This window comes from Apis florea, unplaced genomic scaffold (assembly GCF_048593485.1).
Source record: "Apis florea isolate Af1SG1 unplaced genomic scaffold, ASM4859348v1 contig_2350_pilon, whole genome shotgun sequence".
NCBI classification, from domain to species: domain Eukaryota; kingdom Metazoa; phylum Arthropoda; class Insecta; order Hymenoptera; family Apidae; genus Apis; species Apis florea.
In genome coordinates, this window is record NW_028256565.1 from 7,298,049 (window position 1) to 7,319,882 (window position 21,834).

At 43.2% G+C, this 21,834-nt stretch overlaps 1 protein-coding gene across 1 annotated transcript; it reads right to left on the reverse strand.

Moving 5' to 3' along the window:
* Nucleotides 1-290: 290 nt before the first annotated feature.
* Dhit (regulator of G protein signaling double hit) lies at nt 291-17,818 on the reverse strand. The gene is made up of 4 exons (XM_086904962.1): nt 15,452-17,818; nt 9,984-10,282; nt 7,294-7,666; nt 291-5,922 (listed from the first exon to the last, which is right to left on the reverse strand). Exons 1-4 carry the CDS (start codon nt 15,458-15,460, stop codon nt 5,695-5,697), a joined length of 909 nt encoding a protein of 302 aa, XP_086761088.1. The 5' UTR covers nt 15,461-17,818; the 3' UTR covers nt 291-5,694.
* Nucleotides 17,819-21,834: the final 4,016 nt, after the last annotated feature.

Here is a 21,834-nt window from a genome sequence, read left to right on the forward strand (position 1 = left end):
CAATTGTTTCGTAGGATCGAACTCGAATTGCAAGCATCAACGAGCACGAAAAAAGTTTATTAAAAGTTTATTTAAATTGAAATGTAATCACTTGAACGTATCGAACGAATAAAAGAATTGTGGACAACAGGAAAGTTTCTCTAAAGCTCTCTCTTTGAAAAAGGAAAAATGTATTTAATATTTGTCCATACTCGTCGATCCTTTCGAGATTCGAGGCCAACTCTTCGAAATTCATATAAACGGACATAAAATACAGATAATCGTTAACACTCCAAGATCAGGCAACGTTCAATATTTTCACCAGTTTATTAACCCTCACATTTCCATCCCTCTCTTATTGCCTATTGTTCCGCCAATTGACGAGCCGAAAAAAGCAGGGAGGAGAACTTGGTGTGTTCCAGGCGAAAACGTTCGGGGTAAAAAACTCAGAGGTGTGTGTGTGTGTGTGTGTGTGTGTGTGTGTGTGTGTGTGTCCGACTCGATATTATCGAATCGATGAAAAATTATATTATATGATCATTGTGCGGTAACGAAAAGGGTGGGTGTGTATACAAATATTGTCGTTCATGGGTGATACAAAAAGAATGTCGCGAATCGCATCGAATGACGATTTTTTTTTTTTTCATCATCATCATCTTCTTCTTCTTTTTTTTTTTTTTTATAAAAGGGATGCCGAAAGAAAGAAGCAGGGGATCGAAGGTTCAGAAAAATTGTGCGTTTATTAGAGAAGATGACGCTCGATCAATTTTCATCCTAAATTCACTTTCCTTCACCTACACGGTTCCTTGCCCCCTATATATTTTTCACGCGCATTCTAACCCTCGCCGCGTCATTCTTTTCTACCCCCCCCCCCTCCCCTATTTAAAAGTGTCTTCCTTAATTATATTATATTTCTCATTGCTTCTTCTATCTCTATTTTTTTTTTTTTTTTTTTTTTTTTTTTTAGTATTTAAATAATATTTCTTTTACCAACTAACAAAGAATGGAAAAAATAATAAATTGGATCGTATATACAATTGGATGTATGTAGAGAAAAGTGTGTCGATAATTATTTTTTCTTTCGTCAAATAAAATTTCGATGAGAAAATTTCAGTGAAAACGACAATTTTATTGTTGGGACAAAAGAGGGATCGGTTTCGTTATTTTCGTTCGATCGATCGAACGAGGGTGGAAAGCAACGAGACGAGGGTTGAAAAGTGTTTCCTTTTTTTGAAAAGCTCGATCGCGAATGATGTCTTCTCGTATCGATACGGAAGAGTGACGAATAAAAAAAAAAAAAAGAAAAAATCGTTCGATATTGTCTCTCTTTCTCACCGCTAACTCTCACTCCCTCCCACTCTCTCCCGCCCTTTTTCTCCCCCTCGCGCGTGATTCGCACCCTGCACCTCATTTATGATGTCGGACATATGCAGCACATGTACGTTTTTGTGTTATTTCGTTACATATTTATAATATATATATATATTTTTTTTTGTTTTGCTTTCCTTTTTTATATTCATATACATATATATACATCATATATATATATATATATATATATATGATGTATATTCATATATATTCGCATGTATAATTAGTTTGATCCTCCTCCTCCTTCTCCTTCGTCATCGTGTTTACTATCTAGAATATTATCTACAGGGCAGTAGCCAACCGCTGTGACTGACTGTGCGAACTTTAATATTTTTCATCGCTTTTTTTTTCTTTTTTTACTTCGTTTCTTTTCTTTTCTGTTCTTTCTTTTTTTTTTTTTTTTTTTTTTTTTCCTTCTGCAATCAACTCGCGACGACGAATTTGCCTTGCTTCCCGAAAGAAGCGTCGCCGGTCGAAGAAAAAAAATTTCGAGCGATTTTTCTCTTTCTCTTTTTTATGGCGCAGCCACGTGGCCAGGGACGTCAATTCAATCTTATTTCGTAGGGTTGAAGGAGCTGTAAAAAATTTGTGGAACGAAGAAAATGGTAGTATCAAATAAAAGTCTCGAGATAAAGAAGTGTAGACTCAGGTTTTTAATTGTTTTTTTTTTCTTTTCTTTTCTTTTTTTTTTTAAGCGTTTTCTTTTTTCTTTTTTTTTTTTTTTTTTTTTCGTAAGGTCAGGGATGAAACAGTGCGAACACAGAGGAACGTGACTGCAGTTCAGGTGTCCATCGGTTTTATTTACTCGTTGAATGGGTAAAATTGTGCGGTTCACGAGAGATGTGGAACCCTGGTCACGTGTCTGTTCGTGTGCGTGTGTTCGAGCGCGTGTCTCTCGTGCGAGGCACGCATTTTAAATTCGGTTCGGTTTCCGCTTCGCAGTTCCACTCGTTCCTCCGTTTTATGTTTTCCTCCATTTCGAGCGCGCTGCTGTGTGAGATCCGTCGAGATGAGATCAACTTTTTTTTTTCCCCTACGTTCGACCGTGTAAATGCAATAACAATCTTAACGTCCGCATATTAAGTACCACGATGACGATAACGATAATTGCGAGTGTGTAAAAAAAAATTTCGATCGTCTTCGACACCAGTCGAACGAGTCTCTAACGAAACTTAAACTTTCGCGCCTTAAGAACATAGATGTCGCGACACGGCTCGATTCTCATTTCTTTGCAGAATTGCTCGCCTTTACAGAAGAAAAGAAAAAAAAAAAAAGAGAAGAAAAGAAAAGAGATACACATTGAAAATTCTCTTTTTACAACGAAGAATCATCGAATTAACGTCGATTCCCTCGCGATTAATGGGATTCAAAGAAACGTCACGTGACGCGACATCTTGTTTCTAGCGCGTGCATCGACAAAATGGCGAACGGCATTCCAAATGATACGAACTCGCGTTTTCCGAATCGATAAAACTTTCCCGCTTAGGCCTTTTTCCTTCATCGACGCCATCGATGTCTTCGACCGATGCTGACTAGACTCGCTTTTCCTCTTTTATCTCGTCCTTTCCTCTTCCTCTTGTTCTCCTTTCTCCTCGTTCTATCTTCTTTCTTCTTGGTCGTCGAGGCGTGTTTAACTCATGGTGTGTCTCGCTGGCAGTAACTCATGGCGCACGCTGTTTCGGGGGACGACGAGCTCCTTCGTTTTATTGGGATGGCGGCCATCTTGGCGAATACGATCCACGCGAAATAGAGATGAAATGGAAATTTCGCCATTCTAGGAAGATCAAGAATCCCTATCTTATTTCATTTCACTTTTCTCGCATCATTTTACACAACCGGAGAGAATAATAAAGAAATTTTCCACTCGTAAGTGATCGATCGATCGATCGTAACAAATGGCGGTCGATTTGGTTGATCTTTGGCTGCGTTTTGAGCATAACGATGTGCGATCTACAAACCCTTGCTTACGAGAAATCTAGGAGAGACTTTTTACAGATTCAATGTCCGCTTATGGAAGATTTCACGTTCGAGTGTGTAGAGCGGAGAAAATTGATGGGACGTCGGAGCGCGAGAGGTCGAATTAATTGAATTTCCGTTGTTAATTGGATTGTCGAGGCGCGTATCCGTCTGGATCGATCTCGAATCGCTAATGCAACGTGATGTATTTAAAGAAACATCGATAAAAAAAACGAGGAAGAATATTCGGGGAATCGGTGTCGAGGGTGTAGAATGCATTAGCGATTCAAGGTCTAGTACATCGATTTGACAAACAAATTTGTGAACCTGCTTACTGTTTTACTGTCCTATTATGACGCTATTGCGATGGTAATAAAATACTTCACAACGCCTCCTCATAATTGAAATATGCTTTAACAACCTTCGATATTCGCCGAGCTGATATTCGTTCTAAAGACAAACGACACACTTTTCCGGCTATGATCGGGATCTATTTCATTTCGAACAATCACGAACGAGTATTCCACGAACGAGGCTATCTTCTACGATTCACTCGCTAATAAATTTAATTCAATCTGTTCATGGTCCCGTTTGCAGAAATCTCGATTGTGACGAGACGAACGAATCGTCCACCTATACATTACGTCACGTTTAGAAGACCAGGTGAGATAAACGCGTTACTCCTTTCCCTCTCCCGGAAAATATGATCTCTGCCTCCATTTTCAGAGATCCATTTTCGACGTTAGAAAGAGAATAGAGTGGTATTTTTCGCAATATTTTCGCAGAGGTCTGGTTGTGGAATACTACTGGTTGTGCGATTGTTACGTCGTGTCGTTTCTTCCAGATTTTGAGCGTACAACAATCGATCGTTACAAATCAATATATGAATATTGCTTCCATAGATTTTCGTCTTCGTTTCGCCTTTTTTTTTCCTCCGCGTTTCTCGAGACGTACAGCGCCCCCTATGCCGCGAGAATTCGGGTCACGATACACATATATTTCGCGAAAAATATTTTAAACTCGATATACAAAATTTAAAATTCACATTCACATAGGTTTGTTCATCGAATCAAAGAGTTAAGAGAACAAGCAAGTATCCTTTCTTAAATCTAAAAATCTAAAAATTTTCACATCGTGACCCGAACTTTACACGATTCAATCTAAGCCTAATGTCTCCTGGATCTCAGATCGCTCGAGATCTTCCCCCTAAATATTCATGAAAGGTGTAGAGCGGAGCGAGAAAGAGAGAAGGGATGTGAAGCGAAGGAAGAGAAACAAAGAAAGATAGAGAGAGAGAGAGAGAGAGAAAAGAGAAAGCTCGAGCGAAGGGAGAGACGGAGAAGACGCGATTGATTCGAGCGTGAGGGAGAGAGGGAGATTGAGTGTATGAGAGGGAGAAAGAGAAAGAGAGAGATCATCGGCGACGATCAGCCGCGAAAGATCGATAAAGAGAACTTAGGAACTTCCTCGAAAGATGAACGTCATCCCAGACCGACCCGCGTGTGTATGCGCGCGTGTAACATGTTTCGATTCCTCGATCTATCGATATTCTCGTGTGCCACGCGTGAACGAGCGTGCGTGTGTATACGTGTGCGCGTGTGTGTACATGTGTGTGTATACGTTGTCACCACATTGTCCAGAAAGGAAGAGAGAATCAATGGATCTTAGACGACGATCCTACGCGATCCATTCTTCTTTTCCTCCTCCTCTTCCTCCTCCTCCTCCTTCCTTTACTTCCTTTTTCTTCTTTTCTCTCATTTCGTCCTTCCTCTCGTTTCGTCTAGTTACTTTTTTATATTTATTTATTTATTTATTCATTTTTATTTATTTACTTATTTTCTTTTTTTTTTGTTTGTTTGTTTTTTTTTTTTTTTTATTCAGTCCATCGTCAAGTTCGTGCACGTTGGCCCCGATGTGGCGTCGCGTGGAAGAGCGAGTCGCGAGCGTTTCGCTTTCGAGAAGCTTCTCTTCTCCCCCCTCTGGCCTTCCTTTATCCTCCCAAAACATTTCGAGGGGAGGGTTCGTTCGAAATCTCTACGATCGAGATCTCCACGATGCGTTCTATCTTTCTTGTCTTATCTTCTTCCTCCTCCTCCTCTTCTCTTCCTCCCTTTTCATTCTTTGCTTTTCGTTTCGTTTGCACGAGATTCGGGGGGGAGGGGGTTGGACACCTCAGAGACACCGAGATCCAGATTCCTCCTCGATCGTTCGGCGCCGACGTCCCCCCCCGGCTTTCGTCGTCATCGGCCAGCGTTGACAGCGTCGCGGCGTCCCCGATGTCGGCCCGCTGGGAGACGGAGGCTGTTGGTCCGCTGCCACCCCATCGTCTTTGTGTGTGTGTGTGTTTTTTTTTTTTTTTTTTTTTTTTTCTTTAGTCGTCGCGCACGATTACGTGGCGCCCTTCTTCGCCTTCGACTTCCCCTGCTCCTGATTGCCCGCTCCCCCGCTACACCCCAGCCTCGCCACCCGCCGATACAGCTCGCTGTTCACGAAACGGGGATACGAGTCCCGGTGCATCAGGGTGTAGATTTGAAGTTGGGCCTCGTCGAAGGTGTGCGGCGTAGGTTGCACCATGTTGCGGTTCACTATCTCGCGCACCCGCGAGTCCAGGCTTACCTGAAAACGTCGAACGAGCGTTAGAGATGGTTGGGCTACGATATCGCATGCGATATCATGTTCGCTCCTCCCTGGAAAAATTCTTGATTGCAAATTTTTTTGAATGAGAAAAGGAATGAGTAGTTGTTGATCTGCTCTGATTCTTTAAAACGATTCCATACGTTTTTGAATATAAAGAAAGTTACAGAATGATATTGATTTTTATTTGGTTTCATTGTTGGAGTAATTGATAATACTGTGGTGGTTATTCGATCGATTCGAGTTGAGTTTACTTTGTAAGCTCTCGAAGGATAATACCTTGGTTGGAAAATTTAATTGGAAACGAATAAAAATATATTGAATTGAAGGAAAAGTTGCGCGTGTTTTTTTTTTTTTTTCCCCCAATACATGAAAAAGATGTAAAAATTACTGATACGCGGTGTGTCAAATAGTTTTCTCAGCTGACGCGAGAATGTTTAATCCACGATAGCGAAAGCGATAACGATGCGGACGATCGACCGAGATACCAGATTTTCCAACAGCATTTTGCAGATTGGAGATTACACGAGCGTTTAACCGACGTTCTGTGCCTTCGAGGACGGCAGATGCCTATTCGGCTCTTTCGCCGAAAACAAACACGTTACTATAACAGAAAGGAAGTTTAACTAGCCACGGAGAGAATAGCCTCTAAGGCATCGATAAGGAAATTTCGTTTCGCGTTTTCCTCGGTCCGCGATTTGTCAAAAAAGGTTAAAAAGGATTCAAAAATGTATTAACAATTACCAAAAATCTGTAAATGATTTATCGAAAAACTTTAAATTTATCTAATCAGCCAGAGCTAACATCTTTTTCATTAGATAAACGAGATTTTACTAAGATTAAGATTATACGAATAATTTTCATTGAAAATCCTAAACCTGTAAATTATTTATCACAAAACGAGGACATCTTCCAAAGTTAAACAAATACTAATACTCGATATCGACGAGACGATGTATCAATTTATATAGATAGCCTTGATCGAAAAACTTTCATTTAATATCTAAAAATAACAATATGCAAATCGCAATAGAAATTATTTCGAGAGTCTGACATTTAAGAGAAGAACAATAATATTCCTTCGTATTCCTTATTTTCAACTTTAAACTGCAATTACCACGTTAAAATAACTCACTTTCCATCTATTAAAATGAAATTATACCATCCGTTCATTTCCTATCAATTACTCAACCCTTCCAAACGTACCAATAACCCCATCCCCAATAACCCAATAAACCTTCAACCCTTCCTGCTACTCGTCAAAAATTATTTCGATTAAACCGATGAATATTTAAATCTTTTAATCTTCAAATTGCAAACCCTGCCCCAGAAAAATATCAAAATAGAACCAACCTCTTTCTCCGAGACTGTGGATATGTAACGGTCGTAAATGTATCTCGCGTTCTCCTCGATCTTCTCGGAATTGCTCTCGCGTTTGAGCTGCTCGCACGCGAGCCAGAACGCTATGTTCTCGTCGCTGTACTCGCTGAGGAGGAACTCCCTGAAGAACTTGCGCCCCGCCTGGCTCTTCATCAGCTTGTCGAAGGACGAGCCCCACGACCTGATCTCCTCGAGGCTGCACTCCGTGTCGAGGCCCTCGAGCCCGTTACCCGCGTCGCACAACTCGCTTCCAAAACCGTGCTCCCCGACACCCGCGTTCCCCTTCTTCTTCCCCTGATCGCCCGCGCCTCCTGCGCCCCCCGTATTCCCGCCAACCGCCTCCAAACTGTCAATCGTTCCATTATTATTATTATTGTATATCCCTTTCGATTCGAGGATCGGCGAGAGTTGAATCGAGGGTGGAATCTTCTTCGAGTCTTCGACGAGATTGCGTGGTTAACAGGGATTCGTATGATTTTATTTCCCACTCTAAAACTCTAATATTCGTAGGATAACAATTATGTTATGAAGTTCTACGCAAATGGAAAATGATGATTCGTTTAGAAAGAGATTGAAATTTTCTCTCTCTCCCTAATAAATAAAACTTTGAAACGGGAAATTACCTGATCAAAACCCTCCTCCCTCTCGGCTACGCAACTCGAAACCGCGTTTTAGAAAGAACGATTTATGAAAAATTGAATTTGAAAAAGGGAGAAAGGAGAGCGTTCGTTCAACGCGTGCCGGAATCACGACGCGGAATGAAACGAAATAAATAAAAGGACGGCTTGTTCGGCGACGTTTCGTTCGCCGCGACACGATAACGAAGGCCAAACATCGAGTGTATAAACAAACGGGGAAAGATAGGAGAAACGCGCGACTAATCGGGGAGGGGAAAAACGTTTCCCTCGAGATTTCCGCCGTCGAGGATGACGGACACGTGTTACGCATCCGGCGTGGACTTCCCAGCGACCCTCCCCTCCCCTCCTCCCCGCGTAATCTATCGACCCGTTCGACCGGTTATCGGTCGACCGATTTGGAAAAAATTCGACCAATATCCGTTTTCTTATCGTACGAATACGTTTTCCCCTCCTCGAGGGGGATCGAAAGAAGATAGGAGAGAGGGAAATTGTGGGTGCAATGGTGCGATCGATTGGAAATATTCGTGGGACGAAGATGGGTTTTTACGTGCAAAAACTGTGTATGTAAATGGATACATGGTTTTTATACGATCTTCTAAATAAATTTAAAAGGCAAAGAGCCGAGTGTTTTTTAATGGCAACATCTAAGGTTACCCCTTATGGTTTCCGTCACACGAGAGGGGCACTCGTGTCCTGGAAATTACAATTTCTTCTCTTGAATTTGGAATAATCAATTCAAATTCAAAATTAAAACTCGAATCGTTCTCGTTCTTTAAATATGATTGTTGAATTTAAATTTAATACAAGAATTAATATAATTCACCCCTAACGAAACACCCCAAATTTTCGAACTCGAAGATTCCAACCTCGAAGATTTCCAGCATCGAGCTCTAGAAATTCGTGACTTGCATATTTTAGAAAAACAAAAAATCCACGATTTTAAAAAGTAATTCCAAGCTGGCCTGCTTACCATTTATCCCTGCGTGCAGCATGAAACACAGAAAGAGCGTACGTAGGTACGGTTGTTCCACGGTAAAATAGGTCGTAGCTCAGTTTTAAAGACAATGGACTGACGTCGTTTCGCTTATGATTATATATTACGAAACACGGTGATAATGGCTTGTCACGAGGCAGGATACGCGAGTTATCGCAGGACGGTTTCGAGGATCGATTGTCGGCCGCCGCTGTCTCTCTTTTCGCCGATAGACGGATGAAAACGTTTCGATCGGCTTCGTCGTTTCGTAGTTGAGAGAAAGAGAGAGACAGAGAGAGAGAGGGTATTTCAACACGCGGAGATTTTCCAGTAAATAACTTTTCTTTTTCATTCGATTCATTTTCGAGTCGAGGTTAGTTCATTGTCTTTAACCAAGTGCTCGGAACGTACCGTTGTTGCAAGAAGAGCAATACGTTGTAAGCGTGAATACGTTGAACGAGGACGAGATTTGTGGAATAATTGAAATTTGAACGGTGAAAAGAAATCAGAATTAAAGATTGTCCCGAGTGCTTGATCCAGAGATTGATCTATTCGATTATTTGCAAATAATTAAAAAATTTCTTTTTTAACCTTGACGCAATATTGTTATTACAAGGTACTGCTTCCAACTCACCCCTTTATTAAATTAATTATCGTTAGGTCATACGTGCCTCGGCTCGGGTCAGATAACAAACTTGTTACCTATGATACCGATTAAGGGTCGATAATTTTAAACTATGAGTAAAGTCAACAAAGTTAACGAGTAATAAGTTTACTCTTACGAAAAAAAAAAAAAAAAAAAAAAGAAAGAAAAAATTTCTCAACTCCATAAAAAAAGAGAAAATACATTTCGTGCCATTCGAAAATTCAAAATTTTAAATTTTGGCGCCAAAATGTACGTACGTATACAAATTATTCATCTCGTCGAAGATGAAGATCGTCGATTTAATTTCTTATATATATATATATATATATATATATATATATATAACTGCCACAAATTTCGTCCGATCAACAAAGACAGAAAATATAGACAGGAACGGTAATACCACGAGCAACTACAACAACAGCACCACCAACAACAGTTTTCCTTCTTCGATCGGCCCATGATCCCTGAGGGCTGGCGTTGCTGCTGCGGCTGCTGCGACGAGGGTGGCGGCTGCTGTTGTTGTTGTTGTTGTTGCTGCTGCTGCTGCTGCTGCTGCGAGGATTGCTGCGAGTTGGCCGAGGAACAGCTCGCCTGGCCTTGGCTCTGGACGCGCAACATGCACCCACCGGCGACACCCTCGCCACCCCCTGTCCTGTGGCTAACGCCGATCCCCATTGCAGTTGCACCGATTCCGCTCGACATCTGCAAACGATATCTGCTCTGATCAGCCGCCCCTCCCTCTCCCTCTCTCTCTCTCTCCATCGCATCGTCCTCGCTAAAAATAAAACGCGCACACACCGCTGGCCACTGGAGCGAACCGATCACGCGACCTTAACCTTCTTCCACCGGCCGATTCGCGAGAATCGAGAGGGAGGGGTGAGATGAGTCGTGAGATTGGAACACAGGGAGGATGACACTTTGGAAATTTTCTTTTTTTTTTGTTAAAATTGGAAAATGTCAAAAGGTTGTTCTGAGCGAGTTTTAACTATCTATTCGAGGGAAGAAGAATTTAACGGATTCGAGAAGGTGTAGATGATGGATTCTTTAAATTTTTCCTTCCAAATTTTTCTTTTTTTTTCTTTTTTCTCCTCTCTCAGTGAAATAAGTCAGAGTATCGATTAGTCTTATGCGCGACGTTAGCCTTCCTTCGATTCGAGGAAGGAAATTGAGAAGGAGTAAGTTGCCAATTGTTACGAGGAGGGGTATGATACTTTTGAAATGTACTTTTAAATTTTTGCTTTAATATTGGAATCGGTCTGTCGTATCGTTTTTGGTAAGATTTTAATTCGTGGAAATCGAAGGAGGAAAGAGAATTGAAATTTTACTTCGAAAACAAAATTTTTTACAATAATAAAAGTTACGCTTCTAAATTCGTGAAAATTTTATCTGGAAAAATTACAAGAAGATTCGTGGTTGGAAAATGGAAAGGAGAATTTAAAATTGTAAAGAGAATTAAGATGTGGAATATTCAGATTCGAGAATATCTTTAAAAATTTTTGAAAGAAACAATGAAAGAAGAATGGAAGGAATTGTCAGCGTGAATAAAATTAGAAATGGGGACGCTTTGTGTTGAATTGATTCTGAATTCTTTCGAACGTGTGGAAAAAAAATTGTAGCGATATTCTTTGAAATTTTTCTTTCGAAAATTAAGTTTCGAGCACAGAACTTGAGCATAAAAAAAAAAAAAAAGAAAAATTAGAAAAAAACGATATTCTTTCAAGTTTTAGAAAACTTGGAAAATCGAGGAATAAAATTGAATCAAAAAAAAAAAGAAAAAGTGTATCGAAAGTATTAAAAAGAATTTTTCAGATTCTTCTTCGAAAAATTATTAAAGAAATCAAATTAGAAATAACAAATTGAAAATATGTAATGAGAGTATAGTTATAGTTATATACTAATTTCCATCCATCCAGGAAAGGGAAAACACACGAGAGTTATAGTTGAGGAGATAAAGTGACAAAGGTTGATTCGAAATGTTAATAATAAGCGAGGATTAACTGCGGAAATCTGCAGCCCGCTAGGTAGCGACAATCACGTTGTAGATTCTAATTGCTACATTAATGTCAACGTTGTGGGACTTATTCTCCGGATTTTGATTAGGGCAATCCGATTAGGGAACGCGAAATTGGCATACATAGGAGGAGTGCCGTCAAACGACTATAAACGCGTGATATAAATTGATCATATCGTGGAAAATGAGCAAAATAAATGTTTCTCCATCCAACTTTTTCGTTTCTTTTTTTTTTTTTTTTTAAACCATTTCGAAACGAATTTTCGTATAATTGAAAAATTTGAATCTAAATTATGTTAATTAAAGTTCAATCGTCGAAGCGATTCCAAGAGAAAGAAAAAAGAAAAAGATCCTCGATTCGTTAAACAATTGAAAAACAAATTTTCACGTGATCGAAAAAAATTTAAAGTTTAAATTAAATTGATATTAAAATTATATTCGAGATCGAATATAAATGATTCTTCGATCCTAAAAATTTCTGGAGAAATAAGATCCTCTGCTCTGTTTGACGATAGAAAAAAAAAAAAGAAAAAAAGCTTTATTAAAACATCGAAACGATCGAAACGGGTGGAATAGATTTTGATTAGTCGGAAAGCGTTTCACGTGATCCTCCTTTCTTCGATATTCCGGTTTATGGAGCCGGTAAATTGAAGTGGCTAAAGGGAGGTCATTTCCATCAGAGATAGTTTTCAATAAGAAAAAAAAAAAAAAAAAAAAAGAAAAGAAAAGAGACTCGTGCGCCTCACGGACACAGGAGGAGTTTTTACACGGGCAAAAATCCAATCTTCCCCTTTCAAAACCGGAGGATATACACTTGAAAAAGCGTCACAAGGATTTGAACACTTGAAAAAACATCGGCTCGTACGCGGAAGTAACGGATAAAGTCGTTAAGCTTTAATTGAAACAACCTGACCGTACTGTAATTGACACATAAGCTTTCAAAAGCCGGCCAATTTGTTTCGTTACGATTGTTGCACGGTCAGCTGCACTTATCGATCTCGTGCTCGTGCTCTCGAAATTGGAAACGACGACGGTGGTATCCGAATTCGGGATCTCGCGGGGAAGGGGGTGGGCGGAAGCCGAAACACTTTGAGAATATAATAATCGAGCGCTCGGGCGCCCTGAAAATTTTTCACGTAGTTTTTAAATTTATCAAAAAATAATCCTCCGATTCTAAAAATTCACTCTCTGGGAAATGGGAACCTTTACTAAAAATAACGGAAGGAATTTTCAACGAACGAATGCCAGAAATTTTTTAGAAAAGTCTCAAAAGATAGAAAGAAAAAGAAAAAAAGAATGCAAAAGAATCGAAAAGAAATATTCTTCCACAGGGACAGGGTTGTAAAAAATTTTGAAGACACGAATACGAATGAGTTTCTGAAAAAAACTGGAAAGGAGACGCCTCAAGATGCCTCCAAGATCTGCTAAAAGCGTCTCTAATTTTAAAACACAATTCCTAAACTTGGTCGAGAATTCAACTCTCGAATGGTCACAATCACGCATCGCCGCGTTTCCTTCTATTTCCAATTCCAATTTATTTTTATACACGACATAATTATATCGATCCACGAGCAATTTTGAGACTTGCTTACACGATTTGTGGCCATTGATTGACAAACAGCAGGCCTTCCACGTTGTGGAACGTGTGCACGGGAGAAGATCGAAAAGATCGAGGCGTTCACAAACGAGAACGCGTGTCGGTTCATTTAGCTAAAAATCTAGAAATCTCGATTTTCGATAATCGAGACAAAAGAGGAAAATCGAGGATGATTGAATTTGAAGGTGATTCAGAGAAAAATTCGACCCCAAATTAAATTAATCTGTAAGCGATCAATTATGAGCTATGAGTATATTATTGAAATTGGGGATACTCGATCGATTAGTGTAATTGATTAGTGAAAAATCGAGCGAAATATCTAATAATTAATAAATTGAATTGAAAGTGTTCACGAGGCAAAGAGGATGATATTCTTCGAATGAGAGAATTTAGATTATGAATGTAAAGGAGAACGTTTATCGGATGATTTTCTTGGAAATATTTTAAGATGCATTAAAAAGGCATATGAAAATAAAAAAAAAAAAAGAAAAAAAAAAGGAATTATCCGGAACGCATTCCTTATTTCATTGCTCGAGATATACTTTTTTACGATTCCTTGCGAACAACAATCATATTAGGCGATTAATCGTCAAAAATAGTCTTAACTGTAAATAAAGTTGTAGTGTACGACTCGCGCTCACTTGTTTGCAAGAAAAAAAAAAAAAGAAACAAAGCGATTCGAGTTTATTTAAAGGGGGACATTCGAATCACGGAAACGATTACGAGATTTAATGGAAAAAAAAAAAAAAAAAGAAAAAAAAAACAAATTCAACGCGAAGACGATAAGACGATAAAAGTTTCATGGGAATTTGGTATGAAAAGCATGTCACGGATACTGGGATGACTGAGCAATCACCGGCTACTATTGGAACATTGCCCAAAAGTGCATTCGCACAATGTTTACATGCTCTGAAAGATACGAAAACATTTCGACTCGAAAAGATTGCCGCGAAAAGAAGAGAAGAAAGAATCTTTCCTCCCACCGACTGCCACACTCTATTTTTAAATATCGCATTTTTCAGACAGATGATTCTTCTAAAATCGATCTCGTGCGTGGATAACGATGATAATGAATAAATATAACAATCTTGTTGATGTACGTATCGTCGTAATCGTCATCATCATTAACATCTGTGTGTGACACGAAACGAATCGAAAACATTCGTAATCGTTGCGAAGGAGAATGGATCGTATCGATGCGTAAGAGCTGAACGCTTAAAGCACGTGGACTCGATGAAGCCAAACGAGTTATTCTAAATTTCACCTCTTCGTAATATTCTATTTCTAATCCATCGTTGAATATCTGTATAATAATTCATTTATTGGAAAAATTTCTTTTTAAAAAAAAAAAATTTACCAAAATTGCCGAGTAAGTGCGATTCGCGTTGCTCGATAATTTTCTTTTCAAATCAAATCATTCGAAAGATTTCACCGATAAAAAATTAATTAAACAACGAACGAGATTCAACGAACGAACGAACGAAATTTCGATCCGTGTCGAGGATCGTACCGCGAGTAGAGTTAAGTGTACTTTATCTCAATGCTTAAACCCGTGACCTAGATTCCAATTATTTCCACAACTGGAGACCACTCGCGAGCATTCTCAAATAAATTTCCCTCTACCTCCTTCGAAGCCACAATAGCAATATCCACCGCTATATTCTCCGCGAGAGACCCCACCAAGATTCCGCGAGAGAACGGATTTCCTGGTCTCGGCGCGTGTATCGGCCAACGACGAATCATCCACGCCGAATATAAATCCCGTTCGGATCAACAGGCTCGACACAATCCGCCTAACCTAAATCCTCTCTCTCTCTCTCTCCCTCCCTCTCTTCGATGCTCGACGTTTTCCAGCTGTTGTGAACCACCATCATCCCTACCCAAGAAACCAATCTCTCTTCCTCCTGCATTTCTCATTCTTCTCTTCAAGTTTTCGCTCGAAAGAGATAATTGCTCGTCATTCGTCTATCGCCAAATGCACGAGTAAACGCAAGGAGAGAGAGAGAGAGAGAGAGAGAGAGAGAGAGAGAGAGAGAGAGAGAGAGAGAGAGAGAGAAGAAAGAGAGAGAGAGAGAGAGAGAGAGAGACGAGGAAAAATGTGCACGAAAAAGCAGCACGAAGAGCGAGAGAGAAAGAGAAAGAGGGATGGGGAGGGGGGAGGGGGGGAGAGAGAGAGAGAGAGAGAGAGAGAGAGAGACGCGAGCTCTGGCTCGCGTCTCAACCATCGACAGGGCAACTCTCAATCGATATCGCATCGCCTCACCTCTATCATGTTCCATGCGCCCGAAAGCGAGTCCAGCTCGCTTCCCGCGTTCCTGCGATCTCAGCCTTAGGGACGTTCACTCGGCCGAGGCCGCGGCCAGAGCACGCGTTAATCCGACCGTGATCCTCTCCTCTTCTTGGCTGGCTTCCCCCAACGAGACGGGACAGACGCGTGGTAATCGACCGTGTTACCCTTATCCCGGTCCACCCGCGGGACTAAGGCCTCTCCGGGCCTCGCCCGAACCCTGCATGCTCCCACCACGCTCCCCACGGCCCCTCGTCGTCGATTATTATATTATCACTCCCCCTCTGCCCACTCTCGCCTACCCCTCTTCGCTTTCCACTATTCCTCGCACGCACTCACGGACGGACACATACGCGCGCACACCATACACGCACTCGACGGGGCCGAATTATGCTTCGAGGGTCGGCTACAACAGCCGCCCCTTCGCACAGATCCTCCTCCTCCTCCTCCTCGCAGTCTCTTCCTTCTCCTCGCGTCCGTTCCCTTCAGAGACGATGCCCTCCTCGAGGGTGTCCTCGACGGAGACGATGATGGTGGTGGCGATGATGGTGGTGGTGGTGGTGGTGGTGGTGGTGGTGGTGGTGGTGGTGGTGGCCTGAACGGTGCTTGAGCAACAACGATCGCTCGAATCGGCGCGCCTCGGTCCACCCACCGGATCGTCCTCGAGCATTATAACAGTACACCACCGCCGGCCATTTCCCGCCCGCTGGCCCCGTCCAGCCGCGCGAGAAACTTCTCCTCGAAGGAGAGAAGATTTTCCTTTTTTGCCCCCCCTCCCTTCTTTTTTCCACCCGGCTCGAAACTGGAAACTCACCACCGTGGACGGTGGTCGATCACCACGTTCAACGACACCACGAAAACGACGACACCCAACCCCATCCAGCGAGCGGAGCAGCTCCGCCGACCGAGGTGGAGAGCAGCAACCGCCGCGGTGGTAGCCGCGGAGCGCGCAGATCGGCTCGGCACACGACGCGAGAAGGGAAGGCGGATGCGCGACGGTCGATCACACGGCCGAGGGGAAAAGATAGACTCTCAATGGCGTCCCCTATGGGTGGGCTGCGGCGGTCGCGCCGCTTCCCAGTCTCCGCTCAACTTGATCCTGTCCCATGAGGATTTCGTTCCTGTCCATCGACACCACGGCCAACCAACTCTTCCTCTCTCTCTCTTTCTCTCTCTCTCTCTCTTTCTCTTTCTCTCTCTTCCTCTTCTTCCTCTGTGCGTGAACCAGTCGTGAACGTTTCTCCTCTCTTTCTCTCTCTCTCTCTCTCCTTTTCCAACGTCGTTCGAAGATTCGTTGAAGAAGAGAGATATTTTATATGCGTATATGTATGTATATATATATATATATATGTCGATGTACACGGGATGGACGATGAACGAACGAGCTTCCGTCGAGATTCCCCGGGTTCTACTTAGTTCCTTCTCCCACGGTCCACGTCGAACGCGATCCGACGAGTTATGGCGATTATCGGGAGGCGAGGCCAGCAACACGTAGAGAGAAGGATCGGTGAGTCGTTTCCCCGCTAGTCGCGCTCGGTGCCGCTCGTCGCCTCTTTCTGTCGGTGGACGTGGTTCGTGGTCGCGGCGCGTTCGGGCTGTTGCTCGCGTGGGCGGCCAGAACACGGCGCTGTTCTCGCTACGTCGTCCGCTACTACGTTGACGGAGTATAAATAGGTTTCGTGGCTGCGTTTGAAGGTGGCTGCGTGCAGGGCGCTGGCGCGGCCAGCAGCTAGAGCGCCACCGCCGCCACCGCCGCCGCCTCTTCTTCTGCCCGTCCTCTCACCGTTCCCGTCGCTGCCGGCTGCTCCCTCGTAGCACCACCACGACGACGACGACGCCGCCGCCGCCACCGCAGCCGCCTCCGCCTCCGCCACACTCGCTCTTCCACTCTCGATCCCCCCGTTCGCTCTGTGCCACTCTTGCTCGATCGCCGTACGCGACGTCCTCGTCGAAACAGAGAGGAGAGGGTTGAGACGCGCGCGGTGAAAGCCTCGATGCCCGGTCGTCCCGGCGTGTCGGCCGCTGAAAGGGCGGCGGAAGCTAGGAACAAGCTAGGGCGGAAGCGAGGGGAGAGGAGACGCGGGACAGGGAGGGACGAGAGAGAGAATCGGGCGGAAGAGGGAAACGGGAAGGCATCGCCGAAACCGCGCACACCGCTCTCTCAACAATAATAAAAACTCCGCTATTTTCTCGAGGAGCCACGAATCGGGCTCGTCTTTTCGTCTTCGAACCAACGACTGGGTTACACGAGTAGAGAACACGAATAGAGGGAAACGGATGGAATTAGCGAGAGAGAGTGAGAGAGAGGAGGGAGAGAAAGGCAGACGGAGAGAGAGGAGAGAGAGAGAGAGAGAGAGAGAGAGAGAGAGAGCAGAGCGTGAACGAGTCGGTGCGCGCTCGGTTATTGATTGGCAGAAGTCGAGACCAGAGGGAGAGACGAGCCCACGGCGCTGTCACGTTGGATACCGACCAGCTAACCTGCTAACGTTCCTGCCATAACGTGCTCTCCAGGATTCTCCTCGTTTACGCCATACGGAATAATAAGCCTCGGGACGCTCGTTTCCCTTTTCGAATTCCGCGGTGAGTTTGTTCAACCGGTCGAATCGATTGCCAAGCGGCTAACGGGCGGCTTCGACCAACCGAATGTCACTGAACCCGTGCACGCGTGTTCTGTTCATTGATAGACCGACCGCTCGTGCGAAACTAGACGGAAAACAGACACTCGAGAAGACCCCCCCACGAGATAACGTTCCGCTCGCGGGGTCAGTGTGGAGGAGCGGAGGGAGCGAAGAGAAATGAAGGGGGGAGAGAGAGAGAGAGAGAGAGAGAGAGGAAAAAAGGAAAGAAAAGGAGGGGTGACCGAGTTCCTTCGAGCCGGATGGGATGTTGTAGGCCAAGGGTGGTTACACTACGAAGCAGCCATCACGCCACAGCGTTTCATCAGCCCGAGGCACGGGGGACAGTTTTTCTAGTTGCTTCGCACTTTCCCAGCCACTATCGCACGCACGCACGCACGCACACAGACACAGAGAGAGAGAGAGAGAGAGAGCAGCACTCTACTTCCTTCCAGCCTCTCTCTTCCTTCCGCTGTCGTCCCTCTTCGTCCCCTCTCCCCTCAACCCCTCCCGTCCGTCTCTGTCCCTCTTTTAACGGCCGCCCTCCGTCTTTCACCCTGAAGTGTTTGTTTCCACCGTGCGGCGGTGGAAAACGTTCGAGGCGTATCTCACGGCGCGCGTACGTATCCGACGACGCGATTGCCCTCTTCCTTCCTTCTCTCCACTACCACCACTACCATTACCACCACTACTACCCTCGGCTGTCCTCGCACATGTAGACGCCACGCGTACACGCGCGCGAACACGTACGCACACGAGGGATCGTGGCCACGCACAGCTCGATAGCTCACACGCCCTCGTTTCTCACCCCCGCGGTGATCGGGCCAAGGTACGCGAGAGAACGGACTCGTCCTTTTCTTTCCCTTCTCACGCGATGTTTCAACGGTTGTTCCTCGCGGCCAATATGGCGGATGACGCGATGCGTTTGGCCACCACTGCCCTCGACGGTCTCAGCGACGCTGACGCGAGGCGCCGCGACGCGAACCTAGCCGCCGCGCCACCGCCACGCCGACGCCGACGCAGCCCGTCGTGTTCGGTCCGTGCCCGCGACCCTGCGTTCGTGCGAACGACCCGCCGATGGACTCCTTTTCGACTCCTTCTCCCTCGTTGAAGAACGCGTGTCCTTTCGGCGGTTGGAGGGTGGAGGGGGGGTGGGGGTGGTGGAGGGAGCGGTGTCAATGAAACTGTGCGAATCTTGCGGACGATTTTGCGATCCGATTATATTTCGGGCAATCCCTGTTGAAAAGAGTTTCTTTGCGAGATTCAACCGTTGAGGAGGATCTAACTGGTGAAATAGCACGTGATGAAGGATTTGACGGTTTGAAAGACGATCGAGTGAAAAAGAAGTAAATAAGGTATTCTTAATTGATCGTTCTGGGATTTACTTATTTTATTCGACGGTTTGGAACGCGTTAATGTTGAAATCGGATTTAATAATTCAGTTTTTGATTCCATCTTTGTTGTAAAGTTTTCTTCTTGTAATTTTCTTTTTTTTTTTTCTTTTTAGTAGTTTTATTTTTTTCAAGTCGATTGATTGTTATCGAAGAGAAGATATTCGCAAATACGGAAGTTTTATTGTGGATGGCTGTAACAGGTGCCGTTTCTCCCGCAGTTCGCGCGCAACAATACGCATGTGATCTGTTTGAGAATAATAAGCGATGACGCGTACCACGTGCCATACCACGGGATGACGTAGAAGTTTGACGTCGACAAAATGTATTTGGTCTTATCGCTTCTGCCCTTGCATTCCTAGAAAACAAGGTTCGTTTGGATCGTCTCTTTTATTTCTTTTTTTTTTTTAAAACTTTTGGAAATTTCTTTCCATAAAAATAAATTTTTATAAATATGGTTATTTATTTCTTGAAAATAAACAGAAAAAATTGTTTCTAAAAAAAAGTTATTTTCTGTACATTTTATAAAAAATAAAATCTTCTATGACTTTAGAAGCTTATTATATGAATTTAATATTTAAAGAAAAATACTTATTTTTGTATATAAATAGTTTTTGGAAACTTAAAATAATTAAAATAACAGGAAATAAATGGATGAAAGGATGATAGAGATAAAATATTTATTTTATTACTCCAACGAAACTGGAGAGGTAAATATACATATTTCTAAATATATTAATCGACTGTAGTAGCGATCCTGATTCATAATTCGAAAATAATTCGAATTTATTTCGGAAAACTACACTCGTCGAATTCATCCCCGATTTTTCTTATTCGCAAAATTGATCCGAACTCGTACGGTAAAGTTGTACGAATCACTCGCGATCGAAACTAGCGACATCTGACATCCAGAAACTTAATTTTGCAAAGAAACAACATTATCGATGTAGAAATATCTCTGTTCTCATTCTTGTCGATAATAGAGATATCTGCAAAATTTGCTCATTTCTCGATATACCAAGAATTGGTATGACAAATTAAGAAATCGGCGAACAATATGCTACTTCTTCCAATTATCCGATTCGTTTTTGCGTCTTAAAATTAAACTTTTCTTAACGGTAAATTCATAAAATTAGCATTTCAAATTAATAGGAAATTTCTTTGTACGATTGTTTAGTACAAATTGATACTACTTTTTGCTATAGTTTCTGTAATATCGTTTTACAGAAGAAAATGTAACGTAACGTCTCTTTGTTCGAAGAAAGGAAATGTAAAATAATTGTACACTACGATGTTCAAATTGAATTTGATTTTTAAAGATCAATAGAATACTCGATTCGCTCGTGTATTGAATTTTTCTATAAATAGAAAGCCCGCAAAAATCCAATTATATCGATATACGTTTCAAGTGCTCGAGTGCTTCGATCTTCCACCCTTTGACCTTCTAATTTTTTTCCACTTCCCTACAAAAAAATTCCATTTCAAAAATAAAAATTTTCTTCTACTAGAATCGCACTCTTTTTTCCCTGATTCCCAATTACCATTTTTCCAATATCCAATAATCAACAACGGCGTTTCTTTTTTTTCTTTTTCTAAAAATCTTGACTGAAAGAGGGGGGGAGAGAGGGGCGGGAGGAAGGAGGGAGGGAGGAGGGGAGGAGGGGGAGGAGGAGGAGGAGGAGAACATTGAATGAGAAAACGGTCGAAAAACTTCTCTCGACCGAAACGAACAACAAACAAACAACAGCATAACCGCCATACCCTTGTTTCTGCCAAGGAGATACGAGCATTCGGCGATCGACTTCCGTCATCCCCTCGCAGAAACCGTTCACTCTATCCAACAATGGTCTCTATCCGTCCATAGAGAGCTCGTTCGAAAATACATGGGATCTGCCCATGAGGAGAGACCCAACGTTCCAGATCCTTCCGAGGAAAGGTTCCCTCGGCAAGGACCTCGAAAAGGCCTCCGTAAATTCTCCTCCCACCCCAGCGAATCCGCCCCTCGATCGGCAGAGAGACTGCTGCGTCGTGAACACGTGTGCAGGGAGGTTCGGCTCGGTTCGGCTCGGCTGCGTGTGCGTGTGCGTGTTTATATGTAGGAGAAGAAGGAAGAGAGTCCAGGCGGGCAGAGAGTAAAGACCACGGACGCACGCAAACATGCGTGGACGCCTCCACACCGTTCGAAGTAAGCACCAACACGCGTGCAACGATCCGTCGTCGACTCCGACATCATCCTCGTCGTCCTAGACGTTTCTCTGCCTGTGCTGGATATATGCTGCAGAGTGAGAAAGAGAGGGAGAGAGAGGGATACGGAGACAGAGGCCGAAAGAGGAGGAGGGTGGAGGAGGGGTGA